Source organism: Aythya fuligula, chromosome 3 (assembly GCF_009819795.1).
Source record: "Aythya fuligula isolate bAytFul2 chromosome 3, bAytFul2.pri, whole genome shotgun sequence".
Lineage (NCBI taxonomy): Eukaryota > Metazoa > Chordata > Aves > Anseriformes > Anatidae > Aythya > Aythya fuligula.
This window is the reverse complement of record NC_045561.1, coordinates 82,015,336-82,039,413: the sequence shown is the minus strand read 5'-3', so window position 1 is coordinate 82,039,413 and position 24,078 is coordinate 82,015,336. Positions and strand designations below refer to the sequence as shown.

The following is a 24,078-nucleotide window of genomic DNA, read 5'->3' as shown; positions in this document are numbered from 1 at the left end:
CCAAGAGAAGTTACACAGCAGTCACAGAGACACACCACCACACACATGCACTGTACCAGGATCTCTCATACTTGTTGCAGAGGAGGGAGTACTGCAACTCAGCAACCAGTCTGCAGTATTTAAAACTGTCATGTTGTCTCCTGAGGACAGGAATGGCATAATGGTTCATTGTCCGAATGTCTGTTCAGTGTACATAAATATTCTTCAATGCAAGTACGTGTTTTTACTCTTTGAGCCAATTCTTTTAACTGCATTGTATTGTTTTTATGAGCATTATTTTAAACAGTCTATTTATGAAAGTATAATATAGGGGCATATATTTATTACTGTTCTTTAATGGTATGCTTGAAGTTTTTCCTTCTATTTAAGCTGGAATATGGATTCTATTAAAAATAGTAAATAGGTTGAACCTTAATGGTTCAGCACCTTTTTTTTTTTTTTTTTTTTTTTTTTTTAGGGCTCTATTCCCTTCATATGCATATTCACTTTTTACTGAGATTTAAATATATATATAAATATATATTTAAAATAGGGAGAAGTAAATAAAATATTTTACATTGTAGCCAGAAAGAACAAACTACAAAGCTCTTTTTGGTGCCAGCTGTTAAAACTACAGCCATGTATTAGCTCCAAAAAAGAGGACTGAAACTCCAGCTGGACTTGTATCCATGGTGTCACTCTCGTGAATGGTAATGTGGCTGGAACTCCAACTCAGAATGTGGTACCCTTCCTCCTACTCCTCCATCTCAGATATGGAAGAATGTATTATCTGAAAATATTGGAACATCAGTATTGTATCTTCACGGCAGTGCTGTGTCTACAGTAATAGATACAGCAATAATAAACAGTAAGTTTTGAGGTAAATGTAAAAATCTCTTTATGACAAACATTCATTCCATGAAATGGAATTAGCATGTTCATCATAAAAGAAAATTACCTAAGTAGTGTCAATTTTGATGCACTTCTTTGAAGAGAGTTTTCAAATAAATCTACATGGGTGTAGTTTGGGCATAACAGTAAATTATGGTTTAACAATGAAGTATGAAGCAGAAAATGCAATATATTTCAAGTTACCAGCAGGTATAACCAAGCCTTTAAGATCTGGTACAACTGTACAACAATTTTCTTAATTTCACCTTTGCATAGTTATGCCTCTTATTTCAATTGGTGGAAATTGGAGAAATAGGGATTAGTAGATTTACACTGGTATGACTGGAATATTTAAATATTTCTTTCTGGGATTATAAACGGGTTTACGCTCATCATTGAAATAACATTAAAAATGTATATGAAAAAAAGCTAGCCCAAACTTTCTCTGCACCAGAAATGTTTTACACTTACCTCCTGTTCCATTTGTTGTAACGGATGTACTACTGAGATTAGGTTTATCCAGTTTGGAGCTACCTGATGCATCGCTGCTCCCAACAAGATTATGAGGACTTGCTAGATCTTGCATTTCCATAGACCTGTTAAATAAGGTGATGGTATTTATATATATTGTGATACTTCCTATATACTTCCTATAATAATTTACTTTTTTGTAAAAAATAATTTTTACATGGAAAATTTGGAATGTAGCTAGATTAACAAATCCATTCCTGTTCCTGTGAGTTTTTTTTTTTTTTTTTTTTTTTTTTTAACTAAATCTAAGAAAGTAGATAAGTAGATAACAGTTTGTTGTGAACAGCAACATCAGTATTACCCACTTTTCCTCCAAGTATTATGAAGTAAAAGACACAGGCTTACAAAACTGCTCAAAGAGCTTGTATAAGATGCACATGAGGCAGTGCATATATATATATATATAATATATATATAAAATATACATGTATGTATGCTTCCATATATGCAAGGATGAATGGATAGATAGATGGATAACTGGATAAATGTATGTACATATGTATTTCTTAGAAGAAAACAGAGAAATTAAGTAAAAAGTCAGTCATTGCAGAGCAAATCAGAATAAGAACTTCTGCCTCCCGTTATCTGTATTCCAACCAGCAGTAGTCACTGAATTCATACTAAATCATAGTAACAGAACACACGGATAAATGAACAGGCCTTTTCCATACATCTGAAAGTTTCTTCATGCTTAAAAATGCATATATTCTTACTAGGTTACTTGATATTTTTTCTTCTGAGTCATTTCTAGGAGACTCAAAAACTTTCAATAAAAACAATGATGTAGATATAGACCACAATGGATTCCAGTGTCAGAGTTGTACTGTGGGACTGTGGATGGCTTTCATTCAGTGACAACAGATCTGCCTTTCTCAGACAAAGCAGACAAGGAGTGTTTCTTGTTAGACTGGTAATAGCAATATAATTTGCAGTGTGTGCTTGCCTTTTCCTTGCTTCAATTCTAAATTAATTACTCAGATTTTTTCCCCAAAGAAGCCTTTTTTCTATGTATAAGCAAAGTTGCCAGCCCATCTGCAATAGGAGAACCATTTACCATATGTATACTACAAAGGCCAACAGAAAGATTGTCTTACACAGCTGTAAAGACCAAATGAATTGTAGAAGACTGAAAGGACTAAAAAGAGAACAGTTGGGATACTTTTATAAGCACAACTGCTCCTGTATCTTTATATTATGGCCAGGAAGAGCAGTGGCCAATTGCATATGCAACACCTAGCATCCTAATTATTTATTGACAAAGAGTCCCTCCCTGACAAAGAGTCCCCCCCCAGCTTTCCTGTAGGCCCCCTTCAGGTACTGGATGGCTGCAATGAGGTCTCCCTGGAGCCTTCTCTTCTTCTCCAGTCTGAACAACCCAACTCCCTCAGCCTGTCTTCACCGGAGAGGTGTTCCAGACTTTGGATCAACCCAGAGCTGAATACAGTACTCCAAGATGGGTCTCGCAAGAGCAGAACAGAGGGGGAGAATCACCTCCCTCACCTTGCTGACCACGTTGCTTTTGATGCAGCCCAGGATACAGTTGGCTTTCTGGGCTGCAAGTGCACATTGCTGGCTCATGTTGAGCTTTTCATCTGCCAGTACCCTCAGGGCTACTCTCAATCCATTCTCTGCCCAGGCTGTATTTGTGCTTGGGATTGTTCCAGTCCAGGTACAGGACCTTGCACTTGGCCTTGTTGAACTTCATGAGGTTTGTACAGGCCCACCTCTCTAGCCTGTTCAGGGCCCAGGTTTAGAGCTTTCGTGTCTTGAGTATCTTCTAGTTTAGGAAATACTACATCTCAGCTGGGAAAATGCACCAAGGTCTTGTCCAAAACCAGGCAAAAAGATCTCATTTACGCCAATAAATGCTCGAATCCTGCCTGAGATGCACTGCTATGCCATTGGTAGGGCAGTCTTCCCAACAGCAGCCTGGATGAGCCAGGGTAAGCTGATATTGCAGGAGGTCATGCATCAGCAGGTAGGAATTTTATTGCAATACTCACGGAAATGCAAAGGCATAAACTGAGATTTGAACTGCCTTGACCCAAATTTCATCATCTAATTGTATATACATTTCCACACATCTGTCAGCAATGCATTATATTTATTGTCTACTGGAAATGTGATCAGTGTTAGATGAAATAAAATGAACTCAAGTGGTTTACTATTCCGTCAGTTTTTGTTTAGTAGTTTCTGTACAAGGATAGCAGCTAAAGGTTAAAAAAAGTATGTGAGTTTCCATCTTGTATGTATTTAAGGGAGCAGGAGAATGCTACACAAAATAAACAATGTGTTTCATTGCATATACAGTTTAATACTCCCCACGTGCTCACTTAGCAGTTAAAGTGTCATGATTTCCTGTTCAAGTACAATCAGCCCAGAGATACCTAATGGGTAGTTCTAACTTGAAAAGTTCACATGTATTTTTTTCTTGTTTAGCATGAAAACTACAATAATTTATTTCCACGTGGGTATTTATCATAGCCACAAATTTAAATGTTTCAGCTACATTTCATAACCAAAATAATTGATTTACCCAGATACTGTACGTAAGAACTATCCATCATAAGCACTCTTCACACTCAAATCAATCAGATTTTATTAATCAGAAAACAAAGTCCACCAATTTTCATTTGCTTATCAAAGAACATACACCAATTTTATAAAAGGAATAGTTTTTGTCCCACACCAGTATGAAACCTTTTATGCAGAAAAGTATACTGTCTTATAGTTGTTTTCTACAGTCAGCATCTAGCAAAAGGCAGATAGAAGTCTACACAGGGCAAGTTCATTAATTAACACTATTTTAAAAATAACACATTTTAATATATTTTTAAACTAGTATTAAAATAATATTTTTAAAATAGTATATTTACAAATACACTTTTTATTTAGATGAGTAAAATAAATCTTGCACTTGCAGTCTATTAAGGAAAAAGAAAAAAATAAATAAAAAAAAAGCATATCCAAAATGATAAAAAGCTTCACAAAACCACTTCTATACATTTATGCTTATCCTGGGTGCTCTACCCTGTGTGAACAAGTAAGGGGATTATTTTAATATATCTCTATGTGATATATTTATATCAAGTGCACATTGCCTTCTGTGTAACAGATGTCATTCAATTCACCTTTCTGGATGCATTTAGTTTACCTTTAGCCTAAAAAGTTCTCGGGAAGATGTAATAGACCTACTCAAATCTTACATTTTCATTGAATGAAGGATTCAGGAAAAATGTTTAATAAAATGGATGAAATAATTCCAACATCTTGAATTCATTTTGTCAAACTAAATGTTTATCAGAGTCCTGCTTTCACTAACTTAATCAGAAGCAGGTTTGTGTTCAGTATGTGTTTTCCTGCACTAAAAAAGAGAAAAGAAAAAAAAAAGTAAAAAGAGTGATCTCTGAAGGACCAGTTAATACTTGTAAGTTTATGCAGTTATTTATTAAAGATTTATTTTTTTAGAAGAGGCAGTGTGTTTCAATTAAAAAAAAAAAAAAAAAAAGCCATTGTTAGAGCTGCTTTAAAAAACATACTGTATATATATTTATTTTTTTTTTTCTCTGCCAGGAATTTAACTGCTTGAGCTTTAGCTTTTCCACTCTTTAATTGTCTCAAACTACTTTTCAGAGTAATTAAGTAAAACATTAAATTGTATAAAAAGATATATTTTGGAAGGAAGTGTTTTTGCAAGATGTTTTAAATTCTTCATCTGTTTGTTTGAAGACTGCTAACATGACTCCAAGCTTCTGAGCAAAAACCTGAAATCTGGCAAGATGGATTTGTCTTTTATTCTGCTTTGGCTACGCTTTAAGTCTTTGAAAATTGGTATTTTCACATGCTTAGCGGATCGTTTCAGAGGCTTACTGGAAAAGTCTCTAAACCATCCCATTTGCACAGAACAGCCTCCCAGACAGACCCCTGTGGGCTTCAACTCCAACCTGAACACAGACAACCGCAACAAATGAAAGTTGTTTGCATCTGTGTATGAATACTGGCTTGCCATGTTAGAGCACATTTTGTTCCTTGGCATCAAGTGACATCTTTTCAATGGTTAACCTGTGTTCAGTAGGGGGTTAGGGAACAGCATCCAAGGAAATAAATTTTCCCACCTGTCTTTGCAATGGCTGCTAAACAGAACCTGTGATGCATCCTGCTATGCTGAAGAGTACAGCTGACCATCATAACCTAAACTAACATAGGAAGCTTTCAGCATGGATAATTATGGTTGCTCAATTTAACAGTTCCATTTCTGTATAGTTTCTGTACAGTTTTTTTGACAAGTTCAGGCATTGCTTCTAGGGTTCTGTTTTTAAAACTCTCAACTCTCTCTTTTCCACCTTCCCCCATTACAATCACCTATACATTAGTACACTGCTTTTCCTTGGCAGAATTAAAATCTATTTCTATAAATTCTGAGTTGTTACAACACTGTTATCTGTTTGCATTTCCAATTAAAATATAATAAACATGTAGGAAGAGTTGGGTTCTTCCACAACTCAAAATTTAATTGATTATTCATGAATTCTACAAGTAGATCATATTTAGATATTTTTTTTAATGGCATAATTTTTCAAATGCAAAATATACAAAATATTTTACTATAATTCAAACTGTTTTCTACTAAGAACTTTGAAAGTATGAAAACATTTATCAAAGAGCTATTGAAGAAAAAATATTTTAATGTGAAAAAAAAAGTGTTTTACATCCTAAATGGGCATTTTACAAATCCAAACTAAAAGTGAATTGAAAGGACTATTTAAGATTAAATAACTGTATTTAGTTTCTATACTAACCAGAAAAAAAGGCATTTAAAAGTATTTTTTATTTCAAAATTCTTTCAAAGGAATATTTCTACATAATTTTCTTTAGCAGAACCTTTACTAAATTTCACTGTAGCAAAATGTACCCCACTGTTGGGGGCAGGAGGAGAAGGGTTGTTTTCCTGTTTTTCTTACATCCCTCCTGTTGTAACTCCATTTCTTACATATCCACATGTTCTCACAGAAAACTGGAGCCTTCTCCAATTAAGATGTCAGCTACCTTGGAGCTTCTAAAATTAAACAAACAGGGAATTTCCCTTTATTTAACTTTAACTTATAAAGCAATACAAATATTGAGTAACAGATCTGTTCAGACTAAATCTGTTTCCTACTGCTGTCAGCTCAACTCTCTGACCAACTATACAGTTTTGAAGACAAGTGAGCTGTTGTTATTTCTATTCCCCACAGATTTTTTTTCCAGGTCTTCCAGCCATGTTCTGAACATGTCTCATAAGCACCTCTCTCTTCCACATTCAGTCTGAGCTAGTTCCTACAAGCCTTTCACTCTGTATTTTAACATTTCTAAGTATTATACTAACACTAAAATAAAGTTTAATATTGTCTTTTCCATGTGCTTTTACTTTGTGTATGGCACTTTTGCCACTGTAAAAGGGAAGGAAAAAACAGAAAAACAGATGAGAAAAATTTGCTCCACTGGGGTGACTGTCTCTCTTGTTTTCTCAGGTTCATCAGAGCCTGCTTTGTATCTTCTCAAGCTCAAGAGATGGCCAAAATACCATATCTCTTGCTATTCTAGGCACAATCTCACAAAAGCATACAAGTTCTGGGAGTCTGCCAGAGCATTAAAAACAAATAATGCTGCCGGACACAAGCAAGAGCTCCTTTCCACTCTCTTTAAAGTCTCATTTCTTAATGTGTAAAGTGGTCTGATACAGTGCTAAGAAGCAGTGAAAAATGTCATTTTATAGTAATACATGTATAACCAGCAAATGCTCTTCAGAGTTTTATTTCATTGCATTTTTTTTTTTTTATTTCTTTATTTTTAACAATCCAGAAAACAAGTGCTAATCTTTTTGCAACCATTTGGGGATGGAAGGTGGATTCTAGCTATATAATTTCTATTTCTCATGGTCTGGCAATTAGGATTTCAACTTCCATATTAAAAAGATAAGAGGGAGAAGAAAATGAATGCCACAACATTGATATTCTGAAAAATACTTCTCCTCTGTCAATCTGCAACTAATGTCAGATAAAGGGTATCACAGGTAGGAATTTTCAGCGAAAAGAAGAAGAACAACATTAGCATTTCTACCATGTCCATAAATACCACCTAGTTAAATAATAAAAATACCATGGGGTTCAGCTTCATAGAATTGCAACAGTACAATAAGGACTGTACTAGAGTTCTTATGAACATGGATGATTCATTGCATATTGAATATTATCATGCACTTGCCCACTGCATGAGTTCAAGCACACAATAAAATAACCTCTACCCAGGCACTGCAGTAACGGCACTGCAGAGAGGATCCTTTTAGTACGAGGATCCTTCTAGTACAAAGAAACATTAAGCTGAAGAAAAATCAGAACTACTCAATTTTGTTTTATAGTTTTATAGCTTTTTAGATCTGCTTAACCATACTGCTTATCTCGCAGGGGATGGGACTCCTTTGGTGATCCTTTGGGGCATAAAGTGGCACTGGCTGTGATTGTATCTCAATTTTCTTTCATGCCTATTTTCTTTCTCTTGGCTATTTAAGCTCTAATTCTAGGAGAAATAAATAAATAAATAAAAGAAATGAAAGAGAAAAAACAACAACAACAACAAACAAAACAAACCCACTCATGTAGACAGTATTACTTTACAGGAGATGTCTGCCAGGCAGTCAATGTCAGTGCTTAGGCTATACTTGGTGCAGAGGGCTCGGATGAGACTGTGAGCAAACAGGCTCAGTGCCAAAGGCCAGCATTGTAGTATGCCTCTGGACAACATTTACAGCTAGAGAAAAAAGATTTTTTCTTTTAACAGCACTGCCACTTCTTCCCCAGCTCCCCTGCCCAATTCCCTAGTCACAATTCTGCTCTTACCCTACATTTTTGGCTCTGAGCCATTCTGGGATCCTCTGTGCTTCCTTACAGCCAGGTGTCAGGTATTTTTTGTCTTCATTACATCCATGCTCCCTTCTTTTCTCAACATGTTTTCAAACACCAAAGGCCATAGCTTTTGTTAATCTAGGATATGGCTTTTGCTATAGTAATAAGAAGATACTGTTTTACCAAAAGGAGTATATGGATATCTTCTCAGTGGATCTAGTGAAAAAAATATGACTAAACAATACAAAAAACAACTGCTTACAAATTCAAGTTTTCTTTTGCTGGAGAAGAAAAACTACCACTTTCTTCTTCTGTGTTTGAGGAATAAACTGAAGGTGGAAAGGTTAGATTTATTCTGGTGATGTCTAAACATACTAATGAGTTTAGAAGGCTCAGATTTTTGTGCTACATAATTGCTGAAAACTATTATTTGCTTGAGAGTCAGAAACACTATGGTTTCTCTGGTTCTTGATTGACTGGGACATTTTACTTCATTTTAATGTCATTTAATGTGGTTTCCAGCAAACCACAGAAAACTGTCTATTCTGGTGGAATTGAGTTAGCCACAAATTATTTTTTCACTCCCCTCTGTCTTTGCTGGGGATCAACAACATTTTCTTGACACAATTAATAGAAAACGCAAAATTAACTTTGATTTCCACTTGTGGATAAAGCATGAAATAATGTATAGGAAATGCTTCTGTTTTCTCCTATTGGGCATGGTGTCCATTTGTCCAATGCCAAGAAGTATTAAAATAAATACATAAAAATTGAGAAAACTCTGTAGCACAAAAAAAAAAAATTAAATTAAAAATTAAAAAATCCACCTTACTAAATTATTTACTTCAGCATAAACTTCCAGCTCACCCTCTCTGTGCTCAAGAGGTTTCTTCCGTTATACAACACAGGTCTACACTAACAAAAACAGGGAGACTGTCATTAAAAAGTCAGATAACAGGAAAAGTTTTCCCTGTGTGGCTCCCCTCCACTCCACCTTCCCAGCCTGCAGTCTGAGATTTGTTTGATTTGATGAAGGCAGATGATAGCTTCATATGGGAAACTCTTATATTGTGATGCAATAAATTGATGCTCACACAAAAATAGAAAAGCTACGTTGACTGATACCTTCTGGACAGCTGGTTCCAAGACTCTGAGATTTCTTTTGTGGGGTGTGATGGGCACAGGTTTGTTATGATACATTTTTAGTTCAGGGTATTCACTCCAGGCTCTGAAGGAAGTCTCTGTCAAGAGGTAATGTGGCATCTGAACAGATATTTCCTATTTTCTCCTTGAAAAAGGTAGATGGTAGGAGAAAATCTAACTCCAGGATCCAGGCAGAGGTCACCTCAACCAGTAGTCAGAGTGAACCAGAGGCCGTTCTCTGACTTACGGCTACCTGAGGAGGAGTAGCTGAGAGAAGGGTAAAGAGAGAAACTTTCTTGGTCTGCATACAACCTGTCCCACTCTGGACCCACTGGTACATACCTAGCACAGTCCTAACAATTTCATGGCACAAATGCTCCCTTGCCATAGTCTTGGCTCATGCATGGACATGTTTTAACACCCTGCCATGAGCTTTGCCATACAGTCCACAGGCTGGGTTACAGACTTCTAGTCCCAGTGTGAACAGAAAATACAGGAAGGTACACAGGAGGTTAAACCCATGATTAACCTACTGATTAAAAAATGTGACTAAAGTAGTTTTTGAAGTCATTATGTGAGCATTTAAATAAATCAAAAGTGATAATGACACTGCAGTTCCACAGGGAGCTGTCAAATATTGAACTTACATGAAATACAGACTACCAGTTTACAGATACGTAAGGTCTAAATACCGGTCTTTGGATCACAGGGACACATTTTCAAAGAGTAGTTCACCCAGCAGCTCCCTTTTGCGCTTCTGATCACTTCCAGATGTGATCAGCGCTTATGGACCCTGTGGTTCTTACAACATGATGATCTGTGTCATAAACAAATAACAAACACTTCTGTGGAGATGGCTAACACAACCAGCAAGCCTGCGGCCTTTTCTCCCACACCACCACTTCTGTAGCACAACTGGTCAGAGGAACTTCGACTTTTCCTGCATCTCCAGCAGGTGACCAGACCCAGAGGAACAGGCAACCACCTGAACAACTGGAGGATCTCGTTCAGTCTTTCTTGGGTGCTTTTAAGTCTAATTCGGGCAACAAAGACATTTCTTACATATACAGAGTAAAGCGCACTTAGACAACTGATGATTAGCTCTGCCAACTACTAGCCTGTTGCAAATCTGTCTTTTGTTAGAAATGGCCTTTGAAGTCACCCAGCTCACTGCATATAATTTCAAAACATCTCAGGGAAAACACACAGCACCATCCTTCATTGCATAACAGCATGACTTTAACTGGAACAGTGAGACGACCATCTGGGTCCAGATATCAGTTCCTGGTATGTATCTACATTATTAATTGCAACATAATAATAGTGCCAATTTTACTCATGTACAACAATATTTAAGCAAGCCTAATATTGGGAAATCATGGATGAGAGGCCTGTTAAAATTTCTGGGAATTTTGTTGTTGGCTTCAGTGGAGCCTGGATTGCAAGATATAAACATTAGCTCACATTTTCATAACAAGACAGCAGAGGGTGAGTTGTGTCTCTGACTCCCTGAATTGAAAGGTCTGTTACATTTCAAACTAGTGATAGAAATGCATGGTTCTTTGTCTGGGATTGCCCAAGGGAAAGAAAGTCTTTCAGGTGTGCAGCATTGTACCTGATTTCAAAGTAATTTCATTAGCCACCAGTACAGGGGCCTGCAAGAGCTCCATCCATCTCCAGAAAGAATGAGCTATGATTGTTGACTAAGAGTTGTCAAAAGCATGTCACTTTCACGCTCAATTCAAACTTTATATTTTAATGCAAACATTCTGAATCTTCTCTCTTATTTTTTTTTTTTTGGTAAAGATAAAATACAGACAGCTACTGGCAAGCAAGCTTAACATGGGAAACATTAGCATGTCTCACTTTTAACAGTGAAGTTCCCCTTAAAAGTTAAACCTGATCTGAACCTTGGCTCCCAAGACAAAAATTCTGTAGCTTACTTCATGTGGAGCACATTATGTTTGGCTCTAAAACAGTTTGTGTCAAAAACAATTATTTCTCTTCTCTAATTGCAGTCACAATAATATTATATGCTGAGAATATGAAATAAATATATGCAACTTTCTGACTGCCTGATGCTTTAACTGCTTCACCATTTAATCATTGCTATTAAGTAATAAGGTGTAGCTATGGATAACTATTCTGGATAGCAACGTACATTGAATGCGTTGCACTCATCCCTTTTCATTTTGTCCTGATATATTACGTCCTGATAAATATACTCATGCTGGTTGCCCTTTACAAATGATATTGAATTAATAAATTTAATTTTGCTTCACTATTTGTTTTCTCTAAGTCATTTTATAACTTTATAATTTAAGATCTAAAGAGCATACACAGTTTTTATGTACCTTTTTAATTTGGGTAGAATTACACAATCATAGAATCACAGAATTGTAGGGATTGGAAGGGGCCTCCAGAGATCATTGGGTCCAATTCTCCTGCCAAAGCAGGTTCCCTAGAGCAAGTTGCATAGGTAGGCATCCATAGGAGTAGGTGATTTTTCTAGGAGTCAATAAATACATGTACCTGAAGACTCTAGGGCATAATCCCTTCTGAATTGTCCCCTGGAGCTGTAAGAATGGTACAGCTGCAAAATGGGAACCCTACAGTCTCAGCTCAGACTGATTCTGACAAGTGAGCTGCAGTAGGGGATACCTGCCTGTCCATGCAGACAGAGGGCAGAGGCAAGGACACAGCAGCAGCTCCAGCTACTCCATATCCCATGCCCTCCCCTCTTCCTCTCTCCTCTCCCTCCCTCACCCTTCCCCCTCCCCTGCAGAACCAAAAAACAGCATGTCTGATGCAAACTGTAAAAGGTTTGCCGGTTTGCCTGTACTTTATATCCCTGTCTGCTAAAAGCCCAATTTACACCAAATGGTTTGACCTCAGTATGACTTCTGACATTCCATCCTGCCTTTAAAAATCATAATATACCCACTTCTGTCAAAGTTTGAGGGAAAAACAGGATATAATGAAACAAACTCTGGTGTTTTTGGTTTTTAAGGTCATGCACATCTACACTGCAGACTTCCTGGGGCTAAGACTGTAATGTTACCACACTTAGCACAGATTGCCCAGTGGTTAAAGACCAGATTAACAATACAAGGCACATGAATAGGAGACATTAATAACAACATGATTGCATTTTATAATCTGAATGTTTTGTTTCTCAGTAAATTTTAAAATATTACTGTTGTAAAACATAGAATAATAATGATGAAACCCTAAAGGGAATGAGTATGTTTAGTACTATTTTGAGAAAGACTTGAAAAGCACTACATTATTTGAGAACACAATTTTTTTTCCATTGAATTTAATACATATAATTAGAAGGAAAATAAGATAAAACCCTGAAATAACATAAGAATAAAAGGTGATCTTATGTCTAGTCACCTGCCAATTACTTCTACAAAGAAAAGCAAGTAAAATAAATACAAAATCTTAAACATTAAAGTCATAGAGATACAGTTGTAAATTTAAATAGGAAGAAAATGAAATTCAGGAAAGAAGATGCATTCCCTTTCTGCCCTCTTCTTCGCTCAGGTCGCACAATAAATAATTCTGTTAAAAAGCCAATCCATTAAATTACTTTATTTTTTGGGGGCACTGTATATGCTTTTTTTCCATAGATCTGCCAACATACCTTCCCAAAGAATTGCTCCTGAAGTCCTGGACCTCTCTTAAATGGCAGACAAGAATCCCCTATGAATTAGATTGAGACCATCATACTCATTTTCACTTATAACCAGATCCAGATTTGAACTTAGTTTTTCAAAGGTGGAAGGCTAGTAGAAGGCAAGAATATTTCATGCTTTAAGGGGAGGTAAATTTACCTCTGCTCTACAAATGACATAAAGTAAATCCCACAGAAATTTGACAAAAACACAGACTCAGATCACAGTAAATTATATCACTTGGCAGCTAAACTGGAGAACTAAGTCCAGAATTGCCAGCAAAACTCAAGACACACATTTGGATATATGGAAAGCTTTGAGATTTCTAACAGAAAGGAGTATGCACAGGCATCTTATGAGACTCATAAAGAATCTTATCAGTTGGAAAGGAGTGTGTAAATTCTAAGGATCAGATGAAAGTTTTTTTACGTTTTTTCTTTCTTTCTTTTCTTTCCTTTTTTTTTTTTATATATATTTTTTTTAAATAAAAGCATTCAAAAGGAGAAGATAGAACAGACAGACCATCTGCAATGTAACCACATAAAAGACCCCTGGGCAAATCCAAACCCATTAGCAGAAGTGCTTGACAAATCTGCCAAAGGGCCAGATGCTGCTTATGGAGGAGTCTTTTTCCCTCCTTGTCATCTGGATCCTCTGACTTCTGTTCCCAGAGGGGGACAATGATGACTGGTACTCAGCCTAAACTCTTTGTAAAGAGAACTGAAGCACAGGAATTAGGCTACCTTAAAATAAATAGATGAGACCAAGTCTGAAATATTAAAAGGAAAACATTCTGAACATGCATACAAGTCATGTGTATAACATGCAGATGTTAGAAAACAGAAAGCAAACTTGCATTTACTTTATTTCGTTGTGGTCTTTATCTATGATTTTTTTGCAGGTCATTCTACTCATTTCTTACCTTTTTTTTTTTTTTTTTTTTTATTTTTTCCTAATGACTGATCAGGGTCTGGCAAGATGGCAAAGAGGTGATTTTCAGTGTGCTAAATACTAGCACAACATACTAACTGCATGGTGTAAGTACTTACAGTACACATAGATTGACAGATGATATTTAAAATATATCTGAACATGTGAAATATCTAGCCAATGAATTACACCTGAAAATATTTGAGAAAAAAAAAAAAAAGCAGTTCTTTTAAACAGCAACGTGTAACAATCTCTGAATAGGGAATTTGGATCTAACTGGACAATTTTTTAATATTGCATTCTTCTAGGAGCTTATTCATCTGGATTTGAAATGTAAAGTAGGTGGAACCAAATACTTTTATTATTCAGGCTCACCACTGGTAAAATATATTTGGATTATCTAAGAGGTCAAAGAAGCTGGAACAGAATTTGAATTAGCTCTCCTGTGTGCTGCTGTAATGTGATATGACAGCAAAAAATAGACTATGGAGAAAGAAAGAAAGAAAGAAAGAGAGCCCCTTCTCATTGTGATTAAATGTGCTGAACTTGAAGAACCAACACTGTCATTTTATGTCTTGAAATCCAGTTGAATTTTAGGAAAAAAATCTGTAAAACTATTGGTTTAAGTAAACACACTTGCAGGCATAATCTCAGCTTATATTTTTTCACTCAAAACCAGTATTTCCCCTATGCCAAGACTCAAAAATATTCAGTTCTGATTAATATATTCTTTAACTCAGAAATATATGTACTTGTTTTCCAACTCTCTGAAATTCAAGTAGACTTTGTATGAAAAAGTACTATGACTTTGCAGATCAACAAATTCAGTCTAAACTGGTCACAATGAGCAGGGGTGGGGGGATAACAGAGAGGGAAAGGGAAGTGTAATGAATTCTTACTTTTAGAGGCCAAACCCTTGGACCTCACCTCGGGGCACAAAGCACCTCGTTTTGCAGAGCAGCAATATACTCACTTTACACAGAAACTAATTTCAGCCTACCAGTGACTGCCAGACTGTCACCTCGGAACGGCTGGCAAACAAGAACGCCTGGTGGTGAGCTAACGCACACTGCCTGAGCTAATAACACAACATGAAGAACAGGCAGAAAAGTGAACTTAAATGCCAGTCTATGCAGCTGGTGACAGCTCAGGCTGTATGTTGGGCTGCCAGTATCCACACCATGATTTAAGAGAAGCAAATTGTGTCATTTGCAGGTGGGGAGGACACTAGCCCACCACCCACACTGGTACCTGCTCAGTCCAAAATAGATGAGTAACAACCAGGTGCACACTAAGTCACTGGGATTGCTTCAGTCCTGCTCCCTCTGTGCACCTGCACCTCCAGATACAGAAAGCTGATGATGGAGAGTGACAACAGCCTTGCAAATGGACTTAAATTTTAACTCCTGCCGTCTCCATGTACATCACATTGTGTCACCTGTTTATTCAGTAGTAAAGGCAGTAAAACATGTATTATAATTTCTCTCTCATGGAATTAGCTGCTGGAGTTGCCCAACTTACATTGCAACAGCACCCGTGTATAAAAGGGAGAGAAGATAGCATTGGGAGAGCTGCCCTGTGCACTGTTGTACCTGTGCTGCTACCACATTGTTCTACAGTAATGACTAAGAGATTATATTGAGTATTTCAATGTGCTTGAAAAACTCTGATAATAAAATTCATATTACATTTGTTTATATGCTTTTAGGTACTGCTTATAGGTTGCCATCCCCAGTCAAAAGTTAGTACTGTGAGTGAGGTTTTTTGTGTCTACTTCTTATATATGAAATTTTGGAAAATGTTGTTGCAATCTTTTCATTTCTTCAGCTGTTCTTTTTCATGTTTAGTTGTTGCAGGTTTTCTTCATACTTAACCGCCATTAATACTTAGTCATTGACACAGCTTTAGAACTTCATTTCTGCAAACCTTTCCCAGCCCTCACACAGAGAACCGGCTTGCATTTCAGTTGAAGGGCACTCACAATCCCCCTGTCTGGGATGGCAGAAAGCCATCCAACAGTAGCTCAGCATGTGTGAAGGGGTTTCATGACTGGGGTCTGCTAAATAACTTGTGCTGCTGGAGCTGACTCAGAAATCACAAAGCACTTTGGAAGTCACAATTAAAACTATTAATTATACAATTACATGGGGTCGTTCTACATGTAGACCTCCTCACAATTAACCAGAAACATTCACACATGGAAACTTGTTGCCTCTTATAGGGCACATAGAAGAGATGTGGACACAGAGATGTGGACACAGCAATATCCTGGGAGTCATTGTTATCATTCATATATAGTAGTAGTCTGTAAACTACTAACTACTCAAGATGGCAGAAAATTTTCACACAGATCAGTATGGGATAGCAAAAGGGACTTGATTTATGTCTGCTGGTTATAGGATACCTTGGATGAGATCCCCACTCCAAGAAATATGCAATATTTTTACCAAGTGAAATGGCTTAACAGTCTTATGTTTAGGACATGTACTTAAGATAGATAAGATATATAAGACATAAGGTCAAAGGTCATATACAGTGCATATATATAGAAAATAGCAACTATTTCTTGAAACACTGAAGTATAGATAGTTAGACAGCATTCAAAGGGATTTTAACTATTTTCAAAATACACTTTAGAGAGCAGGAATTACAGCATCTTTTTAAGGGAACAGAAAATAAATAAATACTTCTAGTTTACATTAGTACAATCCAGCATGTAGTTGATCAGTATTTTGCATTATTTACTCTATCTCATTAATAAGACACAGTCCAATCAACATAAAAATAAACTCAGAGCTATTAAAATGTGTTTCTTTCTTTCTTGGAGAACTTTTTAATTTCCAGATGTACTATTTTTCTTTCAGTTTTTTGTATAGGTTTAAAATTATTAGCAGTGGTTGGTTCTTGCATTCTAGTAGCACAAATGCATACTAGAAAGCACTTACCTTCATAATATGTGGTGTTAGACAAAAATTCTATGCAATTGCACATAAGAGTAACTAAACAATTTCCAAATTATTACTTCTACTAACACCTCTGTCAAAATCTTGTTTATCCTAGTCTTTTTTTTTTTTTTTTTTTTTTTTTAGAGGTTATATAAGTTTCCAGTAACTGTTCAAAACTTCTTGTTTTTTCTTCTTGCTTTTGCTTGTTTCAAAGTCTGACCCACAACCGATTCAGGTTAGTGGAAGTCTTGATACTGACATGATCTGGCTTGGCATCACACAAAGAAATTATTTGTAATATAATAGAAAATATGTTATGCCTGATTTTAGCAACAACAACAACTACAACAACAACGACAAAAAAACAAAACCACACAGGAATTTATAACAGAGGAAAAATATAAAAAATACAAAAATACATTAATTTTATTGTTAAAACCACAGAGATCTGTTAATATAAACCATTCCAATACTTCTCTGTGATGTCATCAGTTACCATGTGTTTGTACTCTAAATAGATTATTGCAATTTCTGTAAACATATCATATATATTTTTAGAACTCTTTGGGGGCTTGGTCCAGAGCCAATGAAAACCAACGGGCAGACAGTGACCAGCTTCAGTAGGCTCTGGGTAATCAGAAGACCAAATTTCTAAAGTTAACGCATGAGAACATCAGGGTACAGCAGGCAAAGAGACACCACACAGACTGCTCCAAAAATAGGAAAGACTTGTTCTGCCTGCAAACTACATGCCTGAAAAACATACAACACACATAGCAAGACAACATACTTGTTGCAAGTGCCGTGTGATGGTCATGGATGTTGTATGTTACAATTACGTGTATCTGCGCTGCCATCTTGCTAACTGTATTACTTTGATTGACTCAAACTGCTGAAGTGGCATGCAGACTAAATATGTGCACCAAACCTTTAATAAGTAACAGATTTGTGTAAAACATTCTCTTGACTGCAAGTTATGCCTGTGTGTCCCAGAATGCAGCCTTTATAAGAAATCTTATTCCACAATGTAGTTATTTTAAAATTGGAAAATTGTGAAACATTTTTTGCCAGCCACTGTCTTAACTGAGAAGTCTGCGCTGGATCCTGCCAAATGTTTCTCTTAGGTGAAATGTTTATAACTATAGAGAACTCACTGACATGAATGTGATATTCTGACAATCACATACTGTACCTCCTGTTGACTGAATTTTTTTCTTCCAATTCCTAAAATTACTTGTGGCAGTCTTTCAATTTTAGCTTTATTTATTCTGCCTTTTCCTAGCAAATTCATGTTGCTGTATCTGTTCCTCCTTATAGTTTGCCCCAAACCCAAGAAATACTAGCAGCCAGTAACAAAGCATTAAGCGCCATTTTTTTTTTTTCTGGCTAAATAAAATTTTCTTTTTGCATGGATTCCCTTGTGGAACTGAACTGTTTTGCAGAACAGCAGAATATGAACAATCAAATAAATGCTTTCATTGGTGTATCTAGCTAGTCTTATGCTAAATCAGCAGTGGAGCAAGTAATTGCTGGTAGAGTCTGCATGGATACTCAGGAAAAGAGGAATACATTGTCCATAGAGAGAAGTGGTTCAAATAAATAGCATCTCAGAAGCATCTTCTACACATCTACTTCACTATGAGGTGAATGTGACCTTAGGAGTCTAAATTAAACTGTCATGCCAATATCTCATTTCCTCAGATGAAGCCCATTTATCACGTCACCATGATCTACAGATTATTAAGTGTGAGATACAGTGGTGCTACACTGCTCCTGACTCTGAAAAGTGCTTCAGTTAGCCTCTAGCTTAAATAAGCTACATTTGTCTCATAAACAACAATTCGCTACCTTCTAATGAAAACTTTTAAGACAGATGAGAATTAAATGTAGGAGCGCATTTAGCTAAACAACAGATCAGAAAACTTGAGAGTCTGAGCTCATTCCCTTCTTACTGAACAACCAATATATATATTTTTTTCTGTTTTAATTGCTGTTACATTAATGGCAATTTCCATAGCTGTTGGTAGCTTTTATTGCTTGGCATAAAGGTCCTCTTCACTATGTAATAATAAACATTTATTGTTCATCTTCTGAGCTGCAAATAAATTGAAAGGTACTGCTGGTCTCACACTCCTACAAACTGGTAAACAAATGATTGGGTGTGCTCAAATGACCATGGGAAAGGCACAACAGCTTCTGTCACAGAACCCATCAGATGACCTGTTCTTCTTGTATTTGGGTTGAGAAGTTATTAGACCTGATAAATACAGATAAGTGCAAGGTATCATAGAATAGTTTGGGTTGGATTATTTAATTCCAATCAGCCATCAAACCTGAACTAAGAATGTGAAGGTTCTGTTGGATAAATTAGTGTAAGTAAAATTTCAGGTTGTGTTTTACACAGCTCAAATTGTTATAAATGAAACACTTTTGATGATCTGGTTGTCCAGAATAAGGTGTAGGAGATACATATAATTTTCCTTTTTACTTTCGTTAAATGCACTGATGCCCATGGAAACCCTTTTAGGTAATGCACTCAGTGTTAGCATGGCTCTGGTATAGCAAATATCATGAAAACTGTATTTGTACAGTTTGTCCCAAGTTACAGGGGAATGAAGCCTTTGTCTCATGGATGCAATGTGAAAACTGTGGTAGCTCTTACTGTTATCCAATATCATCTATTTACTTGTTAATGCATTAACAACAGTAATTGTCTATGGACATGTATGTGCTATATCCTTAGCACTGTATCTTCACAAAACAAAAACAGAACTAGGTATCCAAATGCGAACAATGAAAAAATATAAAAGTCCATTTCTCATTCAGGGGGGTTGAAAGAGACTTTTAGGATGAAGGAACAGAAAAAGGAATGCATATCTTTTAAATCTTACAATGTGGTGCACTTTTAAAAAGGTGGGTGTGGAAGGCCAGAACAGCAATCATCTATGAAGGCCAGAACAGCTGCAATCTATGCTGAAAGCCTCACTGAAACCCACATTAATTTGAAATATTGGCGTTTTTTAAACATGCAAAAATCCTGTTTTTTTCGGACAGCCTATTTATCTGGCAACTGTGTCTCTGTGGATGTGATTCACCAGTAATCATCATTAGTGAATTTGCTTTTCAGCAATACATAGGAACAAACTTTGTCTAACTGGTACTTACATAATAGCTACTTCTCCAGGAAGAAAATGAACTGTCTCATCTGTCAGAAAAATCTTATTAATTCCTCTGCAGATTCTTCTATCCTCTATGAAGGGCAAAAAAGCCCTATAATCAGTGGACTAAGAGGAAGCTGCAGATGACTGATAAATTTTCCCTTTGCAGGGACTTCCTCTTCCTCCCCTCTCTATTTGATTTTATAACCCAGCAAACTAGATATCTTTGGCCAGATCTCAGTTTGTAATGTGACCTTGATCTTAAAGTAGAATTTCTGACAGGACTGGTAGGAAGGAGAAGGGAGATAGAAAGGGGAAGGGAAGGACTTTGGGCTAGCAGTGACATGTTCATCAAGCAGTCTGTTGTCACAAAGAAAGATGCTGCCCTGGGTTGTATAGCCAAAACCAATGTGTTGTAGCTGACAGTGAAATGGAGAATGGGACACAGTATTTACCATTTTACCGGACTTCACGTATATTCTAGTGTTTAACTCATTTTCATAGGAATATCTTGAGGTACGAGGCTGTAATTGTAGCTTACAAGTTTTAGGGCAACAAAATACTTGATTATTAATATTAAAAACACTTCTCTGATTATCTATGTAAAAATGGAGCTATAACAACTGCAAACAAGTTAACTTCCATGCATTGCACTAGTTTTCAGTGTTTCTTATATAATATTAAATAAAATGTAGGAGATGGTCAGCATATTTAGGGGATCAGTACCATTTATACCTAGTATGTAAGACAATTAAAAGCAATGTGTGTTTATAGGCTCTGAACTTTTCCTAATCTCACTAGTGAATTTTATACATGGCCAGAGTGATGGAGTTGTCACCCATGCATGTCGCTTCTGTCTTGTCAGTCCTGTAGTATGATAGCCAGAAAGTCCCAACCTTTCTGGCTCCAGGAAGATATAATAATTTTGCCCAACTAGACAGCTACTTAGACATGCAGGGTGAATTTGATTATTTATTTGATTTTATTAATGCGTAAACAATCTGAGAAAGGTATTTACAAACAGCTCATAGGGGCTTGGAAGGGGTTTGCAAAATAACCCTCAAGAGACCTAGACAGAATTTGTAGAAGTAATTTGTGAGTTACAATTTGTGACAGAGATACAGAAGATCCATGCATGGCTTTTTGTGTGTTTATAATGCCGTGGATGCCTACCCACCATGACTTCAGTTCTTAACCACAGTTACCTGTGTGTGTCTGCAGTTTATCTGTGGAGATAATAACCATTTTTGTATTAAAAAAACAACACTGGTGACAGTTGACTTTTATTGTCTATATAACTGGATACTTCTAGGAAGCATTTTTGATATGCTTCATAGGTGTTTTTTTTTTTTCTTTTTTTTTTCCTGAAGGGAATTTACTAGTTACATCTGCAGTTCGAATGTTTCTTTCTAAAAGACGAACCAAGGCCAAGCAAGACAAAGAATCTGCTGATACATACATGTCACTCCAAGAATTCTCCTGACATAGTTCCCACACCCAGTTTAATTACTTCCCTACTGTAAAAACACTTTCCATCTGCATTTATTGTAATAGTTTCAAATCCAAAACCAACACACTATAAAGCTAGCTAAATAAATGAATGATATTGGCCTTAGGTCCCAAGCCAGGAGCTATTCTGTAAGGCTGTGTGTCTCCAGCATTCATTTTTATGCTGATGTTTCATTTTATGTGCAATGTTTTCACTTAAGACTTGTTTAGAGAAGTATTACCTTGCTCCAGGCTTTCAAGTGTTATGTGCTGTGCGGTGCCCCCTAGCGCTGCTGCAGTCAAAGGCTGTCAGAGACTCCCTTGGAAGACCCAAGTCCCACCGCGGATCGAGATCTGACAAAAAATGTTTGCTGCAGGCTGTATACACAGCATTACACACACAGGTCAGGAACGTTAATTTCGACTGTTTCTGATATATCCTCAAACTGAGACCTTGGAGCTCCAAATGAAAAGTATTTTGGGTTTTCCTCATTAAAAAACAAACAGAAAAAAACTACCTGATTTCTCCTCCAATTTGACTATTTGTAACATGGTAACATAGTTTCCCTCTTACACTTGGTAGAAAAAAGGTTTTCTGTTCCTCACACCAGGTATGAAGAATTTAATTACAATTCTTAAGAAATTTCCCAATGTGCAGAGATAATGAGAGTATGCTATATCCTGGATCCTCAAGCTTGTTGCAATTCATAGTCTGATGAAACAACATCCATGGATTCTTCATAATTTTAAATGTTAGAGATATAACAGTCTTCTTTAAAATTACATCCATGCACAAGTATTGTGATAAGTGGAGATTTGTGATGCCATCAAAGTTCTTGGATAGAGCTTGATCTTTATAACAAAATTTAAACCAAAGCAGCTGGACAGCAGATACATTTTTCATTTATAAGTTATTAAATGAGAACCAAAGGACAAAATATGCTCCAGAGTATGCAAAACTACTACTGATTTCACTGGAAGCGTATCAGAACATTGAATTTTATATTCCCTTATATACATTCAGCTCTTACCGAACTAAATGAAAGACAAGGATGTATTCATAAGGGACTCGAGAAGCTAATCAAAGAAACTCAGACAGCGCACTGCATAGCTCAAGCCACAGATACTACATTGGACTTTAACATTACATGTGGCCCCCAGCTCCCAGAGGATGCTGCTGCAACAGTGACACAAAGCTGAGGATGGGATTTGGCAAACCTTGAATTACTTAGCTTTTCTGAGTTTTAATCACAATGTTAGCATGATTGCAATTTTTGTGAAAATTAAATAGTTCTATAGAGAAGCAAGACAAAGATAGTCAAAAAGCACTGCAAACCACCAAATCTTAAGAAAATCACCCACTGTGGCTCAACAGTTTACAAATTAACAGAAATACACAAACCTAAAATGATTGCTACTTCACCTGCTTGGTATTACACATGCTTGTACCTCCACGTGCAAAACATAGAAATTAAATGCATCTCCTGTTCCCCATATACATGAAATTAGAAAAGACAGTGTCTGAAAAGTTTCATTTTAAAGAATACATGGCTTCTTCCTAACTTATAAACACAGTGCCATGCTTTTTGGAAGTGAAAAAAAAAAAAAAAGTTTTGATAAAGGTAAATTTTCACAAATTAAGACAGAACTGCCCACACAGAAAATAAACTGTATTACTAGTAAACATCAGGTTTCTCAGAAAAGGGACAAAATAAGAAAAAAATAAAAGAAATTTGATTACATAGATTTCTTTATGATATTTCTTAGGATTTTCTTTTAAATCGAGAATCATAATTCAGCATTATGGCACAATTTATACTTATCAATCGTGATGCTAATCATCATCTCAAACTGAGGGAAAACCTTCTAGAGCAAAAAGCACTTAAAATTAACCTAGTCCTTCACTCTTTGCAAAGCAGGTCTCTCGCACACAGTGCTATGTATCTGCCGCTCAGCTCTGTATCATGCTGCACCACCAAGCTGCAGGCAGTCAGCACTTGCTTTTCGTTACCGTACCTGGTGTTCGGAGGCTCTGACACATCTGATTCTGTACACGTTTTCTTTACCTGCAAAAGCAAAGGATTTCCACAGTTACTCTCACTTGAAACACAACTTCCTAGCTTACCGTTCACACACATTGCTTAAAGTGGATGCAGCTCTGCTCACCATGATCTCTATAAAATACTTCCCGCATTTTACAGCAGCAGTATGCAGTACTAAACAGTGTGTTTCATTATTATCCCATGAACGGCTGCCAACTGCACTTCCCTAGGCTCCATTAGTATGTAAAATGTTCAGCTAAAATAGCTTGGGAGTAGCCTAACTGGGAACAAAGAAAGCAAAGAACCAGGTTCCCCACTTGGAAACCAGAAAGACATACTGTTCTCAGCTCAGTAAAGAAATGTTTTCCCTATTGATACTGCTTCTGTTTCCTGCTAAAGCTCACAATAAT

The 24,078-nt window shown here is 36.5% G+C and overlaps 1 protein-coding gene across 1 annotated transcript in view; it reads right to left on the bottom strand.

Moving 5' to 3' along the window:
- Nucleotides 1–23,850, bottom strand: part of EYA4 (EYA transcriptional coactivator and phosphatase 4) — a 71,978-nt gene extending 48,128 nt beyond the window's left edge. The window contains 3 exon segments of the mRNA XM_032185448.1: nucleotides 1,342–1,466; nucleotides 23,643–23,692; nucleotides 23,793–23,850. Of these exon segments, the coding sequence (XP_032041339.1) occupies nucleotides 1,342–1,466; nucleotides 23,643–23,692; nucleotides 23,793–23,795 (178 nt within the window). The 5' untranslated portion in view covers nucleotides 23,796–23,850.
- Nucleotides 23,851–24,078: the final 228 nt, after the last annotated feature.